The sequence below is a fragment of the Haliotis cracherodii genome, unplaced genomic scaffold (genome assembly GCF_022045235.1).
Source record: "Haliotis cracherodii isolate W230 unplaced genomic scaffold, xgHalCrac1.p SCAF_3, whole genome shotgun sequence".
NCBI classification, from domain to species: Eukaryota; Metazoa; Mollusca; class Gastropoda; order Lepetellida; family Haliotidae; genus Haliotis; species Haliotis cracherodii.
The window spans coordinates 47,407,703-47,429,962 of record NW_027266286.1 but is presented as its reverse complement, the minus strand read 5'-3'; the positions used below and the strand labels follow the sequence as shown (position 1 = coordinate 47,429,962).

Genomic DNA, 22,260 nt, shown 5'->3' with positions numbered 1-22,260 from the left:
TTTCTGCACATTCCCCCACACAGCTGTATTTTTTGGAAAAAGCATGTGCACTACTCATAGAGCCACAGACAACTAAGTTCCCATGACTCCACCTCAAGCCAGCAGATCCTCGCAACCAGGGGACATTTCTCTGTATTATTAGGCTGTTGTATCGCCACAGACCAGAGTCGCCATGCCTGTCAGCATGGAGACAATACTCTGTATAGATAGTTATCGCACCACCAACTACAAATGTTTTCTGATATTGCCCTCCTTAAACTTCTGGTATTGTCAGTCTGTGGGGTTCCCTCTACCAGCCAGGCTAGTACTTCTTCATTTCAGAAAGTATGTTTTACTAAATTGGGCACCTTTAATCGAGTTTGCAAACCCAAAAGAAAACTTATTTGACTTGAACTTTTGGTAATAAAGGTCACATACGAGATGAGGATGATACGACATTGCTCACCTGTTTGGCTTGAATCTTGTACTAATCTGAACAAGGTCTTCGCGGATACCATTGGGTACCTCAAACATTGTCATGCTAACCATCAACTACATCCAACATCTTCATACTGACCATCAGCTACATCCAACATCTTAATACTGACCATCAACTATGTTCAACATCTGAATACTGACCATCAGCTACATCCAACCTCTTTATGCTGACAATCAACTACATCCAACCTCTTTATGCTGACAATCAGCTTCATCCAACCTCTTTATGCTGACAATCAGCTTCATCCAACCTCTTTATGCTGACAATCAGCTTCATCCAACCTCTTTATGCTGACAATCAGCTACATCCAACCTCTTTATGCTGACAATCAGCTTCATCCAACATCTTTATGCTGACAATCAGCTACATCCAACCTCTTTATGCTGACAATCAGCTACATCCAACTTCTTAATACTGACCATCAGCTACATCCAACATCTTTATGCTGACAATCACCATCTTAATGTTGAACACTAGATACCTCTATTTATACATGTCTTAATGTTGAACATCCGCTACCTTTCAACATCTTTGTGCTGAATATCGGCTACCTCTAACATCTTAATGCTGATCATTGGCTACCTCTAAAATCTTGATGCAGATCATTGGCTACCTCTAACATCTTGATGCAGATCATTGGCTACCTCTAACATCTTGATGCTGATCATTGGCTACCTCTAACAGCTTGATGCTGATCACTGGCTACCTCTAACATCTTGATGCAGATCATTGGCTACCTCTAACATCTTGATGCAGATCATTGGCTACCTCTAACATCTTGATGCTGATCATTGGCTACCTCTAACATCTTGATGCAGATCATTGGCTACCTCTAACATCTTGATGCTGATCACTGGCTACCTCTAACATCTTGATGCTGATCATTGGCTACCTCTAACATCTTGATGCTGATCATTGGCTACCTCTTACATCTTGATGCAGATCATTGGCTACCTCTAACATCTTGATGCAGATCATTGGCTACCTCTAACATCTTGATGCAGATCATTGGCTACCTCTAACATCTTGATGCTGATCATTGGCTACCTCTAACATCTTGATGCAGATCATTGGCTACCTCTAACATCTTGATGCTGATCATTGGCTACCTCTTACATCTTGATGCTGATCACTGGCTACCTCTTACATTTTGATGCTGATCATTGGCTACCTTTCAACATCTTTGTGCTGAATGTCGGCTACCTCTAACATCTTGATGCTGATCATTGGCTACCTCTAACATCTTGATGCAGATCATTAGCTACCTCTAACATCTTGATGCAGATCATTGGCTACCTCTAACATCTTGATGCTGATCATTGGCTACCTCTTACATCTTGATGCTGATCATTGGCTACCTCTTACATCTTGATGCTGATCACTGGCTACCTCTAACATCTTGATGCTGATCATTGGCTACCTCTAACATCTTGATGCAGATCATTGGCTACCTCTAACATATTGATGCTGATCATTGGCTACCTCTAACATCTTGATGCTGATCATTGGCTACCTTTCAACATCTTTGTGCTGAATGTCGGCTACCTCTAACATCTTGATGCAGATCATTGGCTACCTCTAACATCTTGATGCAGATCATTAGCTACCTCTAACATCTTGATGCTGATCATTGGCTACCTCTTACATCTTAATGCTGATCATTGGCTACCTCTTACATCTTGATGCTGATCATTGGCTACCTCTAACATCTTGATGCTGATCACTGGCTACATCTTACATCTTCATGCTGATCATTGGCTACCTTTCAACATCTTGATGCTGATCATTGGCTACCTCTAACATCTTAATGCTGATCACTGGCTACCTCTACCATCTTTGTGCTGAATGTCAGCTACCTCTAACATCTTGATGCTGATCACTGGCTACCTCTACCATCTTTGTGCTGAATGTCGGCTACCTCTAACATCGTAATGCTGAACATCAAGTACCTAATGCTGAACATCAAGTACCTAATGCTGAACATGCTTAATGATGAAAATCAGTTATATTTTACAATTTAGTTTAATAATTGGAAAATCTCCATTATATTATGCCCTTTGGCATTTTGATAGGCCACTAACACTCGTCCAAAAGCAGTCTTGGAGCGTCTCTCCTACACAACACTGCAAGATAACTTTGTGGGACAAGCAAGGCACCTGCTGTGGAGAGCCTCTTCTTGGGCTAGTGTGTCACATTCTGGGAGAGCGGAAGTCAGTGGAGTTAATATCTTCAAACATTCCCCCCATCTCACCACCTTAGATGGAATATTTACGACACAGTTGTCGTCATTTGAAAACTAGGACTTGAACATTGAAACTAGGTTGAAATCAGGCCTGCTGTCTCCAAGGCTCAGATAAGACAGGGCCACGACTGGGTCGAACACACACAATTTTTTACACATCTTGAAATGGATAACCAATAAATCTTTGATAATGGGAATTCAAAAGCAGTTAATGTTTTATCAAGATTTCTGCATGGGAAGCATCGTAATAAACTGTGGATTTCTTGCAGTGTCCTACAGGACGACTCCTTGTCACGGAATCACAGTTTATGTGGGGCTCCTCATGTAAATTACCCTGTCATGTTTTATACATTTATTTCATAATAGGTGAAAGTTCTAGCTGCTATGCGGAGTGAAGGTGATACACTCCAACTTTCGAATCTATCTTATGAAGCCCACAGCATCCTCTCCACTGCTTTGCATACTTTTTATTCTGGATGGATTTTCAAATCTTCTTAGTTACGTGTTTCAGCAGGGATGCAGTGTGATTGTGAGGGTCATCGCCATATCAGAATACAAAGGAACATGTGTTGTACTCAGTGTCTGTCACGTTCTGATAAAAAGACAATCTTCTTGGCATGATATGGTTAAGACAACCAAGTGAAATATAATTTTTTCTGTAAAGATATTTCAGCCATACCACAGTTGGGTGTATTCACACACAAAGTATCAATGTAGGGAATTGAACCAGGTCTTTGGTTGGGTGTGTGAGGCTATACGCCAAGGTTATACCGAACTGTCCCAACTGAGTCAAGCCAACAACTGCACAAAGAGTCAGGGAGGATACTGCACTCCACCAGCATCGCCTCAGCTATTTCAAAGGGATGCAGATCATTTGGTGAAACCCTTAGGTAGGGTGCTGACAGACCAAGACCAACTCAAGATCAGCAGATCCTGGTCCATAAGGGACATATCTCTGTATAGTAAAGAGGCCTTTAGTTTGTTTGGTGTTAAACCCTCAATTCAGCAGTTTTCAGCAGTTTTCAGTTAAAAGACAGCAGCCAGTAAGTAAGAATCTTGACCAGACAAACCAGTGATCAATTATCAGCAATGTCCCTAGCTGTCAGAGTACAATGACCGAGCCAATCCCCTTACCTAACCATTCAATCAGTTTAGTTGCCTAGTACAAGATTCCGGGTTAGAATTGGTCTTCAGCAACCCATGCTTGTTGTAAGAGGCGACTAACGGAATCAGGAGGTCAGGCTCGCTAACTTGGTTGATGTATGTCATCATATCCCAATTGCGTAGATCAATGTTCATGATGTCAATAACTGGATGTCTGTTCCAGATTTGATTATATACAGACCGCTATCACAGATCTGGAATATTGCTGAGTGCAGTGTTAAACAACAAACAAAGAAACCTCATACAAAAAGGTTTCTGGAAAACTATTGTAACCTGGAATCCCCATAGGGGCATCGTACTAACAGGAATCTGGACTCTAAACCATTAGCAGTTTGAGAACAGGGTGCCATTGTACAAAACATCCTTAGCACTACGATGATGATCGCAAGCCTATGTTAAACTAGCTTGCACTGCGGGATACAGAGAGTATGAAACAACTCAATATAAGCCAGTTACAACTTACTATCTTTCAATGAGGTCACATGTTATTGTTCTCAGCATGTTCAGCCGCCATTTTGGCCAAGAAGTTCCCTTGAAGGTGCACTGCTGTATGACATGCAATTACAGCTTGCTGATCATCTACATGTTAACAGTCTTCTTCTATGGGTGCAGCATAATAATAATAAGGCATGGAAATTTATTAGTGTTTAAAATATCCACTTGCCCAAAAGTCCAAGATAGTCTATTTTGCTGATGGATGGTCAGTTTTGAATAGTTGCACGCCTGATGGTTGGGACTTGCAGTTACTAAGCTGGACAATCCACCAGTTTATTTTCTATATATGACTGTGACATCATATCTTTTGAGTCACAAGAAGCAATGTGACGTCATAATAGTGACATATGGTGTAGAACGAAACCTTTGCACGGCTTGCTTAGTTTTCTTTAGGGGTGCCCACCTCATTCTGGTTCATCAAGTTGCCGTGCTACATGCTTTCAGTGCCTGTCATATGTTCGAGTGAAGTAAACGGTGTAAACAAACTGCTTGAGGATATAAGCATCATATTGTGTTTAAACAGAACTATTCTTACGTTTAACTTTATGTTACTTTTGTTCATTAGAAAATTCTGGACTGGCAACATCTGATCTTGACTGGTAACTTAGCCACCCTGCCAGTTGGTTGACTGACTGAAATTTTGAGGAATTTAAAACACTGAAATTGTATTTTAAACAGTAAACACAACTTTGGAGAAAAACTGTGAATAAAGAACACATTTGGAACTCTTCCAAAAAGTGTGCGAGTTGGGTTTTTTCAACTCTTGCAGCCATATTATAGCCATGTCAGGGCATGGGGAGAGCTGAAATAAGCTTGACACATGTACCAATGTGGGGAATAGAACCAGCTCTTGGGTCTTCAGCTAGACAAGCCAACACTTTAACCACTAGGCTACCCCACTGTCTTTCTACAAAGAGCTAAATCATTGACTAGCTACACACACTCTCTACCCCCTGAAAACTGAGGTGAATGGGTACATACTTTAAAAAACATGTCAACCAATCTCCATTTCTGCTGTGGCAATAGGTAACAGACACCATATTTGTAAAATGGAGTATTAAAAATTTATTTTTGCAGTTATCTACACAATTGTCTGCATGATCAGTGACTTTTCTATGATAAAATACATTTCTCGAACCCTGCAAAGCATAGATACCCCACTCAAACACAGTATACTGTCTCCAAACTATCCAGTCTACACAAGGGAGGTGGTAAAAAAAACCAGTGGAAATGTATTGCCTGAAAAAAAGTCTTCTGTCTGTGACCAGTTCATCTCAAGGCTCTTGGTAACATGGCTCTAGTTTCAATTTTACATTTTACACACACCCCCTCCTCCCAGCTGTGCTTCCCTAGAAACACAAATCTGGTTTCTATTTTTTGTTGTGACCTCTGCTACTCATGCCCTCGAGGTCACCCAATGCTGAAGATGCCTTCCTCCCTCCCACACATTCCCACGTGCCTGCAACTCCAGCAGTTGTATAACACTTCATAACCACTGAAGGCACACCGGCTATAGTCAGTTCTACACTAGTCTGACAGGCCTGCAACTCCAGCAGTTGTATAACACTTCATAACCACTGAAGGCACACCGGCTATAGTCAGTTCTACACTAGTCTCACAGGCCTGCAACTCCAGCAGTTGTATAACACTTCATAACCACTGAAGGCACACCGGCTATAGTCAGTTCTACACTAGTCTCACAGGCCTGCAACTCCAGCAGTTGTATAACACTTCATAACCATTGAAGGCACACCGGCTATAGTCAGTTCTACACTAGTCTCACAGGCCTGCAACTCCAGCAGTTGTATAACACTTCATAACCACTGAAGGCACACCGGCTATAGTCAGTTCTACACTAGTCTCACAGGCCTGCAACTCCAGCAGTTGTACAACACTTCATAACCACTGAAGGCACACCGGCTATAGTCAGTTCTACACTAGTCTCACAGGCCTGCAACTCCAGCAGTTGTATAACACTTCATAACCACTGAAGGCACACCGGCTATAGTCAGTTCTACACTAGTCTCACAGGCCTGCAACTCCAGCAGTTGTACAACACTTCATAACCATTGAAGGCACACCGGCTATAGTCAGTTCTACACTAGTCTCACAGGCCTGCAACTCCAGCAGTTGTACAACACTTCATAACCACTGAAGGCACAGCGGCTATAGTCAGTTCTACACTAGTCTCACAGGCCTGCAACTCCAGCAGTTGTACAACACTTCATAACCACTGAAGGCACACCGGCTATAGTTAGTTCTACAATAGTCTCACAGGCCTGCAACTCCAGCAGTTGTATAACACTTCATAACCACTGAAGGCACACCGGCTATAGTCAGTTCTACACTAGTCTGACAGGCCTGCAACTCCAACAGTTGTACAACACTTCATAACCACTGAAGGCACACCGGCTATAGTCAGTTCTACACTAGTCTCACAGGCCTGCAACTCCAGCAGTTGTATAACACTTCATAACCATTGAAGGCACATCGGCTATAGTCCGTTCTACACTAGTCTGACAGGCCTGCAACTCCAACAGTTGTACAACACTTCATAACCACTGAAGGCACACCGGCTATAGTCAGTTCTACACTAGTCTCACAGGCCTGCAACTCCAGCAGTTGTACAACACTTCATAACCACTGAAGGCACACCGGCTATAGTCAGTTCTACACTAGTCTCACAGGCCTGCAACTCCAGCAGTTGTATAACACTTCATAACCACTGAAGGCACACCGGCTATAGTCAGTTCTACACTAGTCTGACAGGCCTGCAACTCCAACAGTTGTACAACACTTCATAACCACTGAAGGCACACCGGCTATAGTCAGTTCTACACTAGTCTCACAGGCCTGCAACTCCAGCAGTTGTATAACACTTCATAACCATTGAAGGCACATCGGCTATAGTCCGTTCTACACTAGTCTGACAGGCCTGCAACTCCAACAGTTGTACAACACTTCATAACCACTGAAGGCACACCGGCTATAGTCAGTTCTACACTAGTCTCACAGGCCTGCAACTCCAGCAGTTGTACAACACTTCATAACCACTGAAGGCACACCGGCTATAGTCAGTTCTACACTAGTCTCACAGGCCTGCAACTCCAACAGTTGTACAACACTTCATAACCACTGAAGGCACACCGGCTATAGTCAGTTCTACACTAGTCTGACAGGCCTGCAACTCCAACAGTTGTACAACACTTCATAACCATTGAAGGCACACCGGCTATAGTCAGTTCTACACTAGTCTCACAGGCCTGCAACTCTAGCAGTCTTTTACACTTCATAACCACTGAAAGAATTGATTTTGTTCCAGCAAATGTTTGTGTTGCGTTTGGTGAAGTATGACTAAACATTTCATTTACCAATTGTGACTTTGGCTCCCTTATATTCTTGGCTCCTTAAAATACTATATTGCTCCTTAAAAAAAACCTTAGGAGCCAAGTGGCTCCTTGTAAAAAAAACCCATTAACACTGAGGCCTGATAGACAAGTTTAATTATCTTGTATCTCGTATTCAGCAGTTGTTATTAATTTTTTAAGCAGTGAAGAGCAAGTACGGGTTCACTCTATTTATGAAGTACTCCAATATATTCACTGCAGAGAGCTTCCAAAAACCCTTTAGGCTTCTCAAATTGTATCCATGTGTGGAATCACACCTTGAGCTCTGGTGTGATGAGCTAATGCTTCTACCACTGGACCACCGCAAAACTCTGGATAAACTTACAGTGTTGAGCAGAACACATCCATCCCATCACAGGAGTAGAAGGCTCTTATGTATGCCAAGAACAGGTTTCACAAGCATGTACAGGCATTTCAAGATAGAACTGGTCTGCTGCAACCTAATGGATCTGGTGGTCAGGCTTGGTGACTTGGTTGATAGCATGTCATCGTACCCTGATGGTGTGGATGGTTATTCATAATATCAATCACAGAATTGCCTGGTCCTGTCTCTATTATTTACAGGCCGAAATCATTTTGCTAGAATATTGCTAAGGTGTTTTGCTCAACAAAAAATCTTAAGTTTCTACCTACATGGTGCGTTCATCATGGCACTTACCAGATGACACATTGACCAGCGCGAATAGTGATATGATATAATGGCAGGCCCACCCAAAAAAAAGCCTGTAATTCTACCATCACTCAGGACATATTTACCATTAGACAAACTGTCTCTGGCCATCAGGCATGTGCCAGCTTACATCCCAGCTGTATACAGTATTAGTTGAAGGTTTTTATCACTTGAAAAAAAGAATTCTAAGTTACAATAAATGATGTCCTACAATGCCTTCATACAACCAACACAAGAACAAAACCTTGATACTGAACTTGAAAAGCCAGCCTTGCTCCAAGGCTACACAGAAAATAAAACACATGACATTCTGGTTATCATATCTCAAAAATGAGCAAGTCTAGACAGGGTGAACACATAAGAACAAAATAATAAATCTGATGTTTTGTAAATGACATAACTGTTAATTTTTCATGATATATTAATTTCCTTACAGTCTTAAGCAAGTCTAAGCTCTTTCATTACTCTAGTTTTAACAAATATGACATATGACAAGACGATTTTTGTCCCAGCACATGGGTGGTCACTGGCATAACAGTCACAAGGAGCTGGTAATCATCTCGACGCGTGTCTCGTATATTTGCAATTGTTACGCAAGACTGGTGCCTCCAAAGCACAGCTGGCTTGTCAGGCTATACCCTTCTTTTTCCACTTTCTGTCACCAAACACAAAGATTTTCCCAGTTTTGGAGACTTCATCAAGGTCTTATCTTGACATGCTATCCATCTATCAAACTTGTAACGGATGCCGACTAACAATGCTCATGAAATGTAGCAAGGAAAGAAACACACACGATACTCCGGGAGATTTACAAATGGTTGACATAGCTGTGGAGATAAGGCCTCAATGATATACTTGTGTTTCCGGTGACCAAACCAAGTCCTTGTGAGGTTTAATTATCTTTTTCCAGTTATAATATCTGTAACTGGTTGTCATGAAAACAGATTTTGAAAAAAAGGAGTTATCTTTTACACCAACTTGGAACAATATTTCAGTTTTTTTATGGTGTGTCAGCTTAATATTGGAATACTTTGGTGGTCTAGCGGATAGAGTGTCTGCCCTGAAAATGGAAGATCAGAGGTTCAATGCCCAGTCTCGTCATACAGAAAGACGTTACAAGATGGTATGTGTTTTTACCCAGCGTTACACTGGGCATTAAGGGAATAAAACAATGACTGTTTGGCCTCGAGTCAATATACTGCATCTTTTTGGGGTATCCATGTTAAACTGTAGCATGGTATCACAGTAGGCCAGGGCCTCGTTCAACAAAGGGACCTTAGCGCTAAGACGTAACTACCATACTTAAACATAGGCTTACGGTAGTTGTAGCGCTAAGATCGCTTTGTGGAACGGGCCAGACATGGAGTTGACAAACCAATGATCATTGGTCAATAAGGGATTCGAATCACATCATAGTGTTCAAGACATAACTCTTCACAGCCAATTGTAGCACCTTAGCCGACTGGGCCACCCATGCCCTCTTGAAAAAACCCTGTAGAAACAACGGAAGCAGTATTTTTGAGATACTCCAAATCACATCCACAAGGGGCATGTGAAACACAAGTTGTTATTTTGGCCTAGACTGAGATGCTGGGGGCGCTACACACATACATTCTCTGCTGGCTGCAGAGGTAACCAAGCATCAGATGCAGCTTACAATGAGGAATTCACATTCAGAGTTAATGTTTCAAAGCATTCCACAAAACAGAGTAGTAATACAAGCAATTGCATGAATATTCACCAACTCTTTCTCAACACTTGACATGGAACCTTCATGGGGCGTTCCCCCTCCCCAGACAGAATAGTTCCCCCTCCCCGGACAGGACAGTTCCCCCTCCCCGGACAGAATAGTTCCCCAGCACTCGATGTGACAAGAATGAGGATTGAGTGGTCACAGTATGTAGCCAGGCTGGTGGCATATCAAAAGTACCAAAACAGGGTGGAATATAGCTCCTGCTGTCCAGGATGTTCCATATACTAGCAAACATTTCAAGAATATAATTCGTTTTTGAAGGAGCCAAGATTTAATAGAACACAGTTTCCATTGTTACTTTAATTGTTAATTAATGATACTTTTGATACCTATGAAACTAGATGTAAAACAATTTATTTATTTCACTTTGATTGTAACATATATGTGACTATTACTACCATGACTACCCATGGGGAATTGTTCCTAGCAATGATGTTTGTCGTATCGGGTGGTCAGGCTCTGTGACTTTCATATTATTATTCATAATATCAATCACAGGATTGTCTAGTCCAGACTAATTATTTACAGGCTGCCACTGCTGCTGCTACTACTACTACTACTACTACTACTACTACCACTAACACTGCTTCTACTACTACTTTTGCTGCTACTACTACTACTACTACTACTACTACTACTACTACCACTAACACTGCTGCTACTACTACCACTACTTTTGCCACTACTACTGCTACAACTACTACTGCTAATCCTCCTCCTACAACTACTTCCACTACTACCAAAGCTACTATAACCACCCCACCTTCAACCACTACAGCTACACCTCCAGCTACACCTCCATCTACACAGTACATCTCCCACACCACCAACACTCCGGCCCAGCTACCCAAGCAGTCATCATACGTGAAATCCGAACTGACAAAGACTCCCAAATGTTCACAAATCAGCAGCAAATGATAATCTGTGAAACACTTATGATTGCATTCCACAGTAGGTCAGTAAACCCCCTTCTATCTGCAAGGCTGAGTCTCATTACAAGGTATACACAAGCAGTGGAGGAGGAGGGTCAGTGCCATACCAACACACTCATCAGGCATCTTCAGAGTTCAACAGGCACTGCTTTTTTGCTCATTTTTTTGACAAGTGGTAGAGATTTGATGATAAGACGAGGGGCTACAAATGAATGGATGACTGGAAGGGGGGGGGGGGGGGGGGGGTTGAGTACAGAATACAACATCTGTGACGGCATAATGGCTACCATAGTTCCTCTGAGAACGCCACAGCCAACACCTTAGGGCGGATGGTAAAACTCCAGTATGGCACTCAGTAAACACAGTGTATGTTCTAGATTTCCTCATTCCGGCAAGGCAAACAAACACAATTATCATCCATCCATCAACTAAATATTAACAGTGAACATGATGATATCTGAATTGTTTACATAAATAATTACGTTTCAGCAAAAATTTGAAATGTATTTTTAATCATAATCTTTGTAACATCAGACGAAAAATACCATTCTGACAGGCTGATGCAGTGATCAAAATGTATTCCTCTATAGTACTTGAATCTAGGGGCCCCCTATATTTTAACTCTTATAGGAAGAGTTATGAGAAGGGCCCCTTTTTATTCATGCTTGACAATGCTTCAGTTTGTGTTGTTTTACGCCGCACTCAGCAGTATTCCAGTTATATGAAGGCAGTCTGTAAATAATCAAATCTGGACCAGACAATCCAGTGATTGACATCATGAGCATCAATCTCGTAATTGGGAAGTGAGCCTGACTACCCTATCCCGTTAGCCTCTTATGACAAGCATAGTCACCTTTTACAGCAAGTATGGTTGCTGATGACCTATACACTGCTGTGTGATATACAAAATGTGCTGAATGCAAGACTCTTTGCGAATATTCAAGCCCAATCACAGTAGGGACTCACAAGAATTGGCTTAACACAGTTCTAGTGTGGGGAATCAAACCTTTGTAATATGTGTCATGAGCCAACACCCATACCAGTTGGCTACCCCACCGCCTACTAACTGATAAGGAACATCAACATGCAAGATTATGGCCACTGCTGCTTCTGTTAGGATTCCCTTGGCTGTGTGGGGAATCAGTCCCTAGTACTCATCAAGCTTGTCTCCCTCCAGGTGGGGAATCAGTCCCTAGTACTCATCAAGCGTGTCTCCCTCCAGGTGGGGAATCAGTCCCCAGTACTCATCAAGCTTGTCTCCGTCCATGTGGGGAATCAGTCCCTAGTACTCATCAAGCTTGTCTCCAGGTGGGGAATCAGTCCCTAGTACTCATCAAGCTTGTCTCCCTCCAGGTGGGGAATCAGTCCCTAGTACTCATCAAGCTTGTCTCCCTCTAGGTGGGGATCAGTCCCCAGTACTCATCAAGCTTGTCTCCAGGTGGGAATCAGTCCCTAGTACTCATCAAGCTTGTCTCCAGGTGGGAATCAGTCCCTAGTACTCATCAAGCTTGTCTTCAGGTGGGGAATCAGTCCATAGTACTCATCAAGCTTGTCTCCCTCCATGTGGGGAATCAGTCCCTAGTACTCATCAAGCTTGTCAACCTCCATGTGGGGAATCAGTCCCTAGTACTCATCAAGCTTGTCTCCATGTGGGGAATCAGTCCCCAGTACTCATCAAGCTTGTCTCCCTCCAGGTGGGAATCAGTCCCTAGTACTCATCAAGCTTGTCTCCCTCCATGTGGGGAATCAGTCCCTAGTACTCATCAAGCTTGTCTCCCTCCATGTGGGGAATCAGTCCCTAGTACTCATCAAGCTTGTCTCCCTCTAGGTGGGGAATCAGTCCCTAGTACTCATCAAGCTTGTCTCCCTCCAGGTGGGGAATCAGTCCCTAGTACTCATCAAGCTTGTCTCCCTCCAGGTGGGGAATCAGTCCCTAGTACTCATCAAGCTTGTCTCCCTCCAGGTGGGGAATCAGTCCCTAGTACTCATCAAGCTTGTCTCCCTCCAGGTGGGGAATCAGTCCCTTGTACTCATCAAGCTTGTCTCCAGGTGGGAATCAGTCCCTAGTACTCATCAAGCTTGTCTCCCTCCATGTGGGGAATCAGTCCCCAGTACTCATCAAGCTTGTCTCCCTCCATGTGGGGAATCAGTCCCTAGTACTCATCAAGCTTGTCTCCCTCCATGTGGGGAATCAGTCCCTAGTACTCATCAAGCTTGTCTCCCTCTAGGTGGGGAATCAGTCCCTAGTACTCATCAAGCTTGTCTCCCTCCATGTGGGAAATCAGTCCCTAGTACTCATCAAGCTTGTCTCCCTCCATGTGGGGAATCAGTCCCTAGTACTCATCAAGCTTGTCTCCATGTGGGGAATCAGTCCCTAGTACTCATCAAGCTTGTCTCCCTCCAGGTGGGAATCAGTCCCCAGTACTCATCAAGCTTGTCTCCCTCCATGTGGGGAATCAGTCCCCAGTACTCATCAAGCTTGTCTCCCTCCAGGTGGGGAATCAGTCCCCAGTACTCATCAAGCTTGTCTCCAGGTGGGAATCAGTCCCTAGTACTCATCAAGCTTGTCTCCCTCCATGTGGGGAATCAGTCCCCAGTACTCATCAAGCTTGTCTCCCTCTAGGTGGGGAATCAGTCCCCAGTACTCATCAAGCTTGTCTCCCTCCATGTGGGGAATCAGTCCCTAGTACTCATCAAGCTTGTCTTCCTCCATGTGGGGAATCAGTCCCCAGTACTCATCAAGCTTGTCTCCCTCCAGGTGGGGAATCAGTCCCTAGTACTCATCAAGCTTGTCTCCCTCCAGGGGGGGAATCAGTCCCTAGTACTCATCAAGCTTGTCTCCCTCCAGGTGGGGAATCAGTCCCTAGTACTCATCAAGCTTGTCTCCCTCCAGGTGGGAATCAGTCCCCAGTACTCATCAAGCTTGTCTCCCTCCAGGTGGGGAATCAGTCCCTTGTACTCATCAAGCTTGTCTCCCTCCAGGTGGGAATCAGTCCCTAGTACTCATCAAGCTTGTCTCCCTCCAGGTGGTGAATCAGTCCCTAGTACTCATCAAGCTTGTCTCCCTCCATGTGGGGAATCAGTCCCTAGTACTCATCAAGCTTGTCTCCCTCCATGTGGGGAATCAGTCCCTAGTACTCATCAAGCTTGTCTCCATGTGGGGAATCAGTCCCTAGTACTCATCAAGCTTGTCTCCCTCCAGGTGGGAATCAGTCCCTAGTACTCATCAAGCTTGTCTCCCTCCAGGTGGGGAATCAGTCCCTAGTACTCATCAAGCTTGTCTCCTTCCATGTGGGGAATCAGTCCCTAGTACTCATCAAGCTTGTCTCCCTCCATGTGGGGAATCAGTCCCTAGTACTCATCAAGCTTGTCTCCCTCCATGTGGGGAATCAGTCCCTAGTACTCATCAAGCTTGTCTCCATGTGGGGAATCAGTCCCTAGTACTCATCAAGCTTGTCTCCCTCCAGGTGGGAATCAGTCCCTAGTACTCATCAAGCTTGTCTCCCTCCAGGTGGGGAATCAGTCCCTAGTACTCATCAAGCTTGTCTCCTTCCATGTGGGGAATCAGTCCCTAGTACTCATCAAGCTTGTCTCCAGGTGGGGAATCAGTCCCTAGTACTCATCAAGCTTGTCTCCATGTGGGGAATCAGTCCCTAGTACTCATAAAGCTTGTCTCCATGTGGGGATTCTAGGGCAGGACATGTCTCCAGCAGCCGATATGCTCGTCTCTGTGTGGGGACTTGGAGGCAGAACATGATTCTAGTACCCTATGCCTGTGTCCATGTTTGGATTGTAGTCAAGAACAGATCTCCAGGACCCAATGTTTGTCATAAGTGACAACAAAAACAAGGACGAGTGGAACAAAATAGTGACAAGATTTTTTGTGTACCCAAACAACATGGATGACTGCTCATGCTATCAATCACCAGTTTGCCTGGCAATGACATGATGAAATACAGGCTGCCGTGATACAGGTGGAATATTCATGACTCTCTTTCTATTAGGAAAAGTACGGTTCTGCAGAAGCAGAAGCAATCCCTTCCTGCTGGCTGCCATCAGAGGGTATTAAGTGACAACCATCTTACTAGCAGCAGGGGCTGAAGCTGCAGTTGGTGTGGCCTACACCTTCTGGCTTGAGATTGAATGTCAGAGGAACACTGATCACCGGTCCACTTCATTCAGAGCTGATTCACGGGGCGGCTCTGCCTGCTTGCAGCATGGACTTCATTGTACTGGGAGACACTTGCTGCTGTTGGCCCTTCAAACCAGTGGCAACCAGAGCAGTTCAGGATATGGATTCGAGTGGAGTGACAGCTTGGAATACCTGATGCTACCACGGCATCGTATCAAACAGATGAGACTTTGAAACCCATGTGCATCGGCATTAAGTGTAAAGTCAAAATAAGGAAGAGATAAGGAAAATGTTCATAAATTGAAAAGGAAAGGACATCCGTCATCTCAATTTCACATATTTGAGAAGTCAGTCATTGACAAAATAAAGTGGTCATAATCTTCATGCAATTGTAGCCTCAAGTTACAAGGGGCAGCCGGGTAGCCCAGTGGTTAAAGCGTTCGCTCGTCACGCCGAAGAGTCGGGTTCGAATCCCGACATGGGTACAATGTGTGAAGCCCATTTCTGGTGTCCGCCGCCGTGATATTGCTGGAATATTGCTAAAAGTGTCGTAAAACCATACTCACTCACTCACTCAAGTTACAAGAGAATTTGTCTGTGCTTCATCAATTCCACATCTACCTGATATTATTGAAACCCATGTCATCATCTACATAATTTACAAAAACAAATTCAATATGATTTCCTGTTATTAGCTGACAAGCCTTATAACAAAACACTATATACAGAGTCGAGAACTAGAGCCCAAATGTACTACCCGGGTACCCACCCCCCTATTCCTGACCCTACCTGGGTATCCACTGTACGTCTCAAGTGATAGGTACAAATGTCCGATTGGGAATAGTTTGACCATAGCCCTGGCAAATTGTATATAGATACTCTCAAAAAATGATCTGGTCTGTATACACTGAAGTTGAATGAAGTTTTATTTTTATTCAAACATATAAAGTCAGAAAGAAATGTGAACCATGGAAGTTATAATTTTTGCCATTAAACAATATATTACGTGACTAACCACGGGTCCAGGCAGTCATGTGGGTACCCGGGTCCTACTCACAAACCACCCGACCCGAGTACTCGGGTTACCCATCCCAGCCCTAATAGAGACAGAGCATAACAAGAATCAATATGAGAGTGAGTGAGTGAGTATGGTTTTACGCCACTTTTAGCAATATTACAGTAATATCACGGCGGGATGCACCAGAAATGAGCTTCACACATTGTACCCATGGGCTACCAGACCGACCCAAGTATGAGAGAGATAAGTTGTGCAGCATCAGAATAACCAGGACCGTTTCTGTGACAGCAACACATCATAAGTCAAATGTACACACCACAATAAACACCCTCCCTTCACTAACAGATTTCCATTCATATTGCAACCAAAATGGCATCAAGGAATTGACCAATGGTCTAACTGCATGTCTAATAGCTGGGCCAATATCAAGATGGGTTCGTATATCCAGAGACCATATATCGGCATATGGTCTCTGGTATATCTGATTCTCCTCACTAATAAAGGATCATTGGTTTGCAGTAAACTTCGATGACCTGCATCAGTGCATGGTGACAAGCCATGACATAAATGAACAACTGTTCCAAGCAGCGTTCCTCCCATCTCAGTGTTCCATCAATAATCCCGCTTCATCACTCCCACTCCACACCATGTGGCCAAACCTTTCCCTCCATGGAGCACTCCTGGGACGTACATTACACAGGCCAGTGATAACACAAACCTTACTCAACCGACCAATCACTTACTTAAACCCATTTAAAACACACTTTGAAGGATCCAGGCCAATCTGGTTTTGATTTTTGTCAAAGCAAATTTTCAGTATGGTGAAAATAGGCCAGGGGTGACATGAACTCGCAGTTTGATATTTGATTACATCAAAAACGAAAACATTATCCGAAAATTAGATTCATTAACTTGTTTGGAGAACTGATTATTCTAGAGTTTTTAAAATAAATGTTTCAAGAACCTACTGTGGGTCTACTCCTGTGACAGGGAGACACACTGTCATGCCACACTGCTGGGACCCTGCAAAACAACCCAAAGAAATACATGCCTGATTTTTAATTCCCATCCATTAACTGCCCACAGCTACTAGTAATTAGGGCCCGACCATTTGATATTTTCAGAGGGGGCGAGGATTTTGCATTGAGATTACATATTTTTTCAGCTTCAGCTACAAAACCAGATATTTTTTTTATTCTAACCTATGATCCTTATTTTTTGTTTTTAGAAAAACACCTTGCAACACAATCTAATTTTTGTGGCAGGCAATTTCATATTTTTTTTTCAACAGAGTGAAGCTCCCCCCACCCACCTTAAGTATGATTTTAAGCGGCTTTAAGCAATGTTCCAGCTATATCATGGTGGGGGACAACACAAACGGGCTTAATACCTTGTACCCATGTCAGAAATCAAACCCGGGTCTTTGGCGTGTCGAGTGAATGCCTTAACCACTAGGCTACCCGACTTCTGTCCAGTTTTCGATGCCTATGGCAATACTCCAGCAAAATCATGGCAGGGGACGCCACAAATCGGCTTCATGTGTACTCAAAGGGACTCAGACACCTTAACCACTAGGCTACCTCACTGCCCCTTCAACTCCATCGAAAAGTGCATTCTTCAATTAATTGAACTTTGCAGTGGAGGAACAAACACTATCCTGGAAGAAGCAAGTAACATATGCCCTATATTAATGGATCTTTCTGAAAATAAATCTACAACTTATGAAAAAATGTCCACCTATAATTATCACAGTAAGTGCATATATTATCATTACAAAAACTCAGACAAATTAACTAACGGTCTACTTATCATTACACAAAATTACGTATTTTTCTCTCCATTTCCTTTGATGGCTAATGGCCAACTATACACTAAACAAACAAGTTTATTTATGCTGTTAGAATGGATGCTGTAACATCGGATTTTATTACGATTTTATTAGAAATAACAGAGTTCATAACAATAGTATGTGGATTCATGCAAATATCATTTCCTGCGCACCAGTGAATTGTTTACTTCCTACGGACAGCATTGTTGACGTAATTCGAATCTTACTGTGATGTAAGATCGGAATGACATCACACCAAACACAACACAGCTGAAGATTGTAGACATCATTGGACATGTGTTGTTTTCTAAGTCAGCATACGTGATCAGTGCATTTTTCTAAACTGGAGCCCCCAAAAATTAGAAATAATGAGTAATAAAGAAATTATTACACTCACACTCTCCATATACTGATGTTATGAAATAGCTTCCTTTCGTAAAACTATCATGCCTGCTGATGAAGAGTTAACTATTTAGGTTGCAGTTGTTTCCTATTGCTGAAAATATCTGTCTGTTCCCTTCTGGTGTCCTAGAATATCACTGATGACTAACAGCACTGAGAGGTTTCAGCAGAGTGTTCAGCTGTTTAGAGAAGAGCCAAGAAAGCCCTGCTTGCAGCACTGTCTGCACCTGCTTACGTTGAATGTTGAATGTTGAATGTTGATCATGACGTATCAAACAAACACAGAACCACATATGATCATTATTCACATCAAGTTTCAGCTCTGTGTTTTGTGAAAAAGAGTTCAAAACACTTTTTTTAAATTGATTTTCTTTTCCGTCTTTTTTCATTTGATGAAAAAAGCCCTAATGATGATAGCAGCAGTAAGGATGTTTGGAAATATATCTTGGAATAACCTCCTACTGGCACATGATTATCTAATCACACCTACTTCATTCCTTGTGCTGGGAATAGGATTTCATCAATCATTGATCATAATCGCATAGTTACAACTGACCAATTGTTGATCATAAGTTTATAGCTACAACTGACCAATCGTTGATCATAAGTTTATATTTACAACTGACCAATTGTTGATCATAAGTTTATAGCTCCAACGGACCAATCATAATTGCATAGTTACAACTGACCAATCGTTGATCATATGCTTACAGCGTATAACTGACCAATCATAATCGCATAGCGTACAACTGACCAATCCTTGATCATAAGCTTATAGCTCCAACCGACCAATCATAATCGCATAGTTACAGCTGACCAATCATTGATCATAAGCTTATAGCTACAACTGACCAATCATAATCGCATAGTTACAACTGACCAATCGTTGATCATAAGCTTATAGCTACAACTAACCAATCATAATTGCATAGTTACAACTGACCAATCATAATCCAGACGTAGAAATTAAGCATGAAAATCAAGTATCCTTGTCATATCCATATGTTCAAAGTAAAAGTTATTTGGGGTACTCTGATTCAAATTCTAACCCCAAAGAACCCAGGAATGTAATCAGCTATCAACATTCTTCCACATTCAACTGTCATATATGAACAATGCACTGTAGCTTCAGTGATAATCGTTCATCGGAACATCGCTACCACTGTTTCAATCCTCAACAGAACCATATTTGGCACTTATTGAGGTCACCATAGCAACCAAATTCTGCACTTGGCACCCCTGAAATATCAACATACATGTATTGCCTGGTGGCTACCTCATGTCAAGACCCTTGTTTCTACTGGGTTTTGGTCTTCAGAACCCCATAAAGTAACATGCTTTCAAATTGTGTCAAGTTTGTGATGTTGCTTCATTCAGTCAAATGGTCTACAATAGGATTAATGTTGTTTTATTTCATTGCTAATTTGGCTCCTTGTGAAGTTATGTTATTGCTTTGGTACTAGAATATAGCAGTAGTGGCTTCCAGTGAGTGAGTGGGTGTGGTTTACTTCGCTTTTAGCAATATTCCAGCAATATCACAGCGGGGGACACCAGAAATGGGCTTCACACATTGTACCCATGTGGGGAATCAAACCCTGGTGTGCCCAAGGGGCGCAACTCTGCACAGCGAATCACGGCACCGACTGGGCCACCCGTGCCCCCGGCCATAGAGGAAGGTGCATTGCTCACAGAAGAAATCATTGTTTGTCAGAAGTATTAAAAGCAGAGATAAGTCATTTTCAGGGTGCTTCACTCATCTTGTCCTTTAGTATGACAACTTGTAGCTGATATTCAACAATAAGTGTTATTCACACAGTGGTGATTGAATTTATTTGCCATGGAAAATGTTATTTCAACTTGAATGTTATTTGTATTATTCATATTTCCAGCCCATCTGTCATAGACGCTGATGAACTTTGAGATTCTCAATTGTCAGCATGATTATTCTGCAGGGACCATTGCCATCTTTTATCAAACAGCCCTCACATTCATTCCACTGTTCCAAATGCTGTCATGAAAGTTGGTATGTGATACGGTACTTTTATTCCTACTTCTCCAATCCTGTTAAAGTACATGTGTTATCAGTGTATAAGTGCATGTACATCTGATCTTTCAACAGACTTGAATGCTGAGCTGGTCAAGGAAAATGTTGGTCCAGGTTTCAGAGAAATATGACAATGTTACCCGTACTTCTCAGGAGGGTAAATCATTTTTGTCAGTAAAACAGTATTCTGGTAGGGGCATATCTCTGGATGGAAACCACAGCATATATCTAACATGCATACCTGGAAGGATAATTAGGGTGAATCTGGGTTCGAACCCAAAATCATAGGATTCAGGCACACCAAAGGGATGCAACTCTGCAGTGCCTGTAGCAGCAGGGATATGCTTGTACTCACCAATCTTGATGGGGTCCTTCTTCTGCACAAACATGCTGAGAACATTCTCGGGGATCTGGATGATGGTGGCCTGGCCGCCTCCATCATTCCCCTCCTCGTCCACCGACACTGGCTTCTCTACAACACAGGGCAGCAAGTCAGCATGGACTTAAACCTATCATAGCAACACTCATATCACACGAGGAGACACTAGGAACCATAGTACTAGCTCAGGAAACACCGATTATTCCAACTTAATCCAATGTAAGTAGTGCAGGGCTTCACTGCAAGTCAGCATCTTCTGCATGAACAAGAAGCGAACTCAGCTTATAACTGTTCAAATATTAAAATGTATAAACGAAAAACATACTGACATACATGTAGTAACTATTAACTGGAACACATTAAAAGTACAGAGCAGCATAATATTTGCACTTATTCATGGAAACAAGACTCACTGGGAAGACAAGAAATGGTCAAGGGGGGACAACTCTTACACATGACATTTTGCACAGCCATTACAGCTCACATTAATCTTGTTACATTTAAATAAGATGGCATAAAAAGGAATGAAGATGGGTCATTTGACATATATAGTTCATTTGAATTCAGTTGATCTGTGCAACATAAACAGCATTTTCAGCTGAATAGTCCTGCATCATCTTTCGCAGACACTGGACACAGACATCTGTACACCAGTACCACAGCTACAAGCTAAAGAGAACCTCAAGGTAATTTCAGCAAGACTTTTGGTCCCTAGTATCCCATAAGAACAGACGAAAAAAATGTGACCTTGGTGATTGTGAGTCATCCTCCATGACGGCATGGATCGGTGCTCATGCTATAAACCACAGGGCTTGAAGTACAAAGTAGGGCTGGGACAGGTAACTCAGGAACTCGGGTCCGGTGGGTCCTGAGCAGGACCCAGGTACCCTCAGGACTACCCGGACCCGTGGTTAGTCACATGATATATTGTTTATTGACAAAAATTATCTAAAACTCTATGGTCACACTACAAGTCACTTATGTTCCCATTCCTTTCTGACAATGCACCCATTCCTTCTGACTTCTATATGTTTGAATGAAGATAAAAAACTCCATGCAGTAACTTCAGTGTCCGTGTATGCATGACCAAATTGTTTTACACATGTATCTAAATACATTTTGCCAGGGCTACAGTCAAACGTTTCCAAATCGGACAGTTTGTACCTATCTCTAAATATCTACAACGGGTACCTGGGTCGGATCTGGTAATAGGGTGGTGGGTACCCGGGTAGTAAATTTGGACTCGTCCCAGCCCTAGCACAAATTGATCATAGCCCTACAACGATTGTAATGCCTATACTATACTACAGACGTAT

The 22,260-nt window shown here is 42.7% G+C and overlaps 1 protein-coding gene across 1 annotated transcript in view; it reads right to left on the bottom strand.

Annotated features, from left to right (window-relative positions):
* LOC139474324 (uncharacterized) overlaps positions 1–22,260 on the bottom strand; it is a 104,313-nt gene that overhangs the window by 64,134 nt on the left and 17,919 nt on the right. The window contains exon 10 of the mRNA XM_071257294.1: positions 20,921–21,037. Coding sequence (XP_071113395.1) covers positions 20,921–21,037 — 117 coding nt within the window. The remainder of the gene's footprint in view (positions 1–20,920; positions 21,038–22,260) is intronic.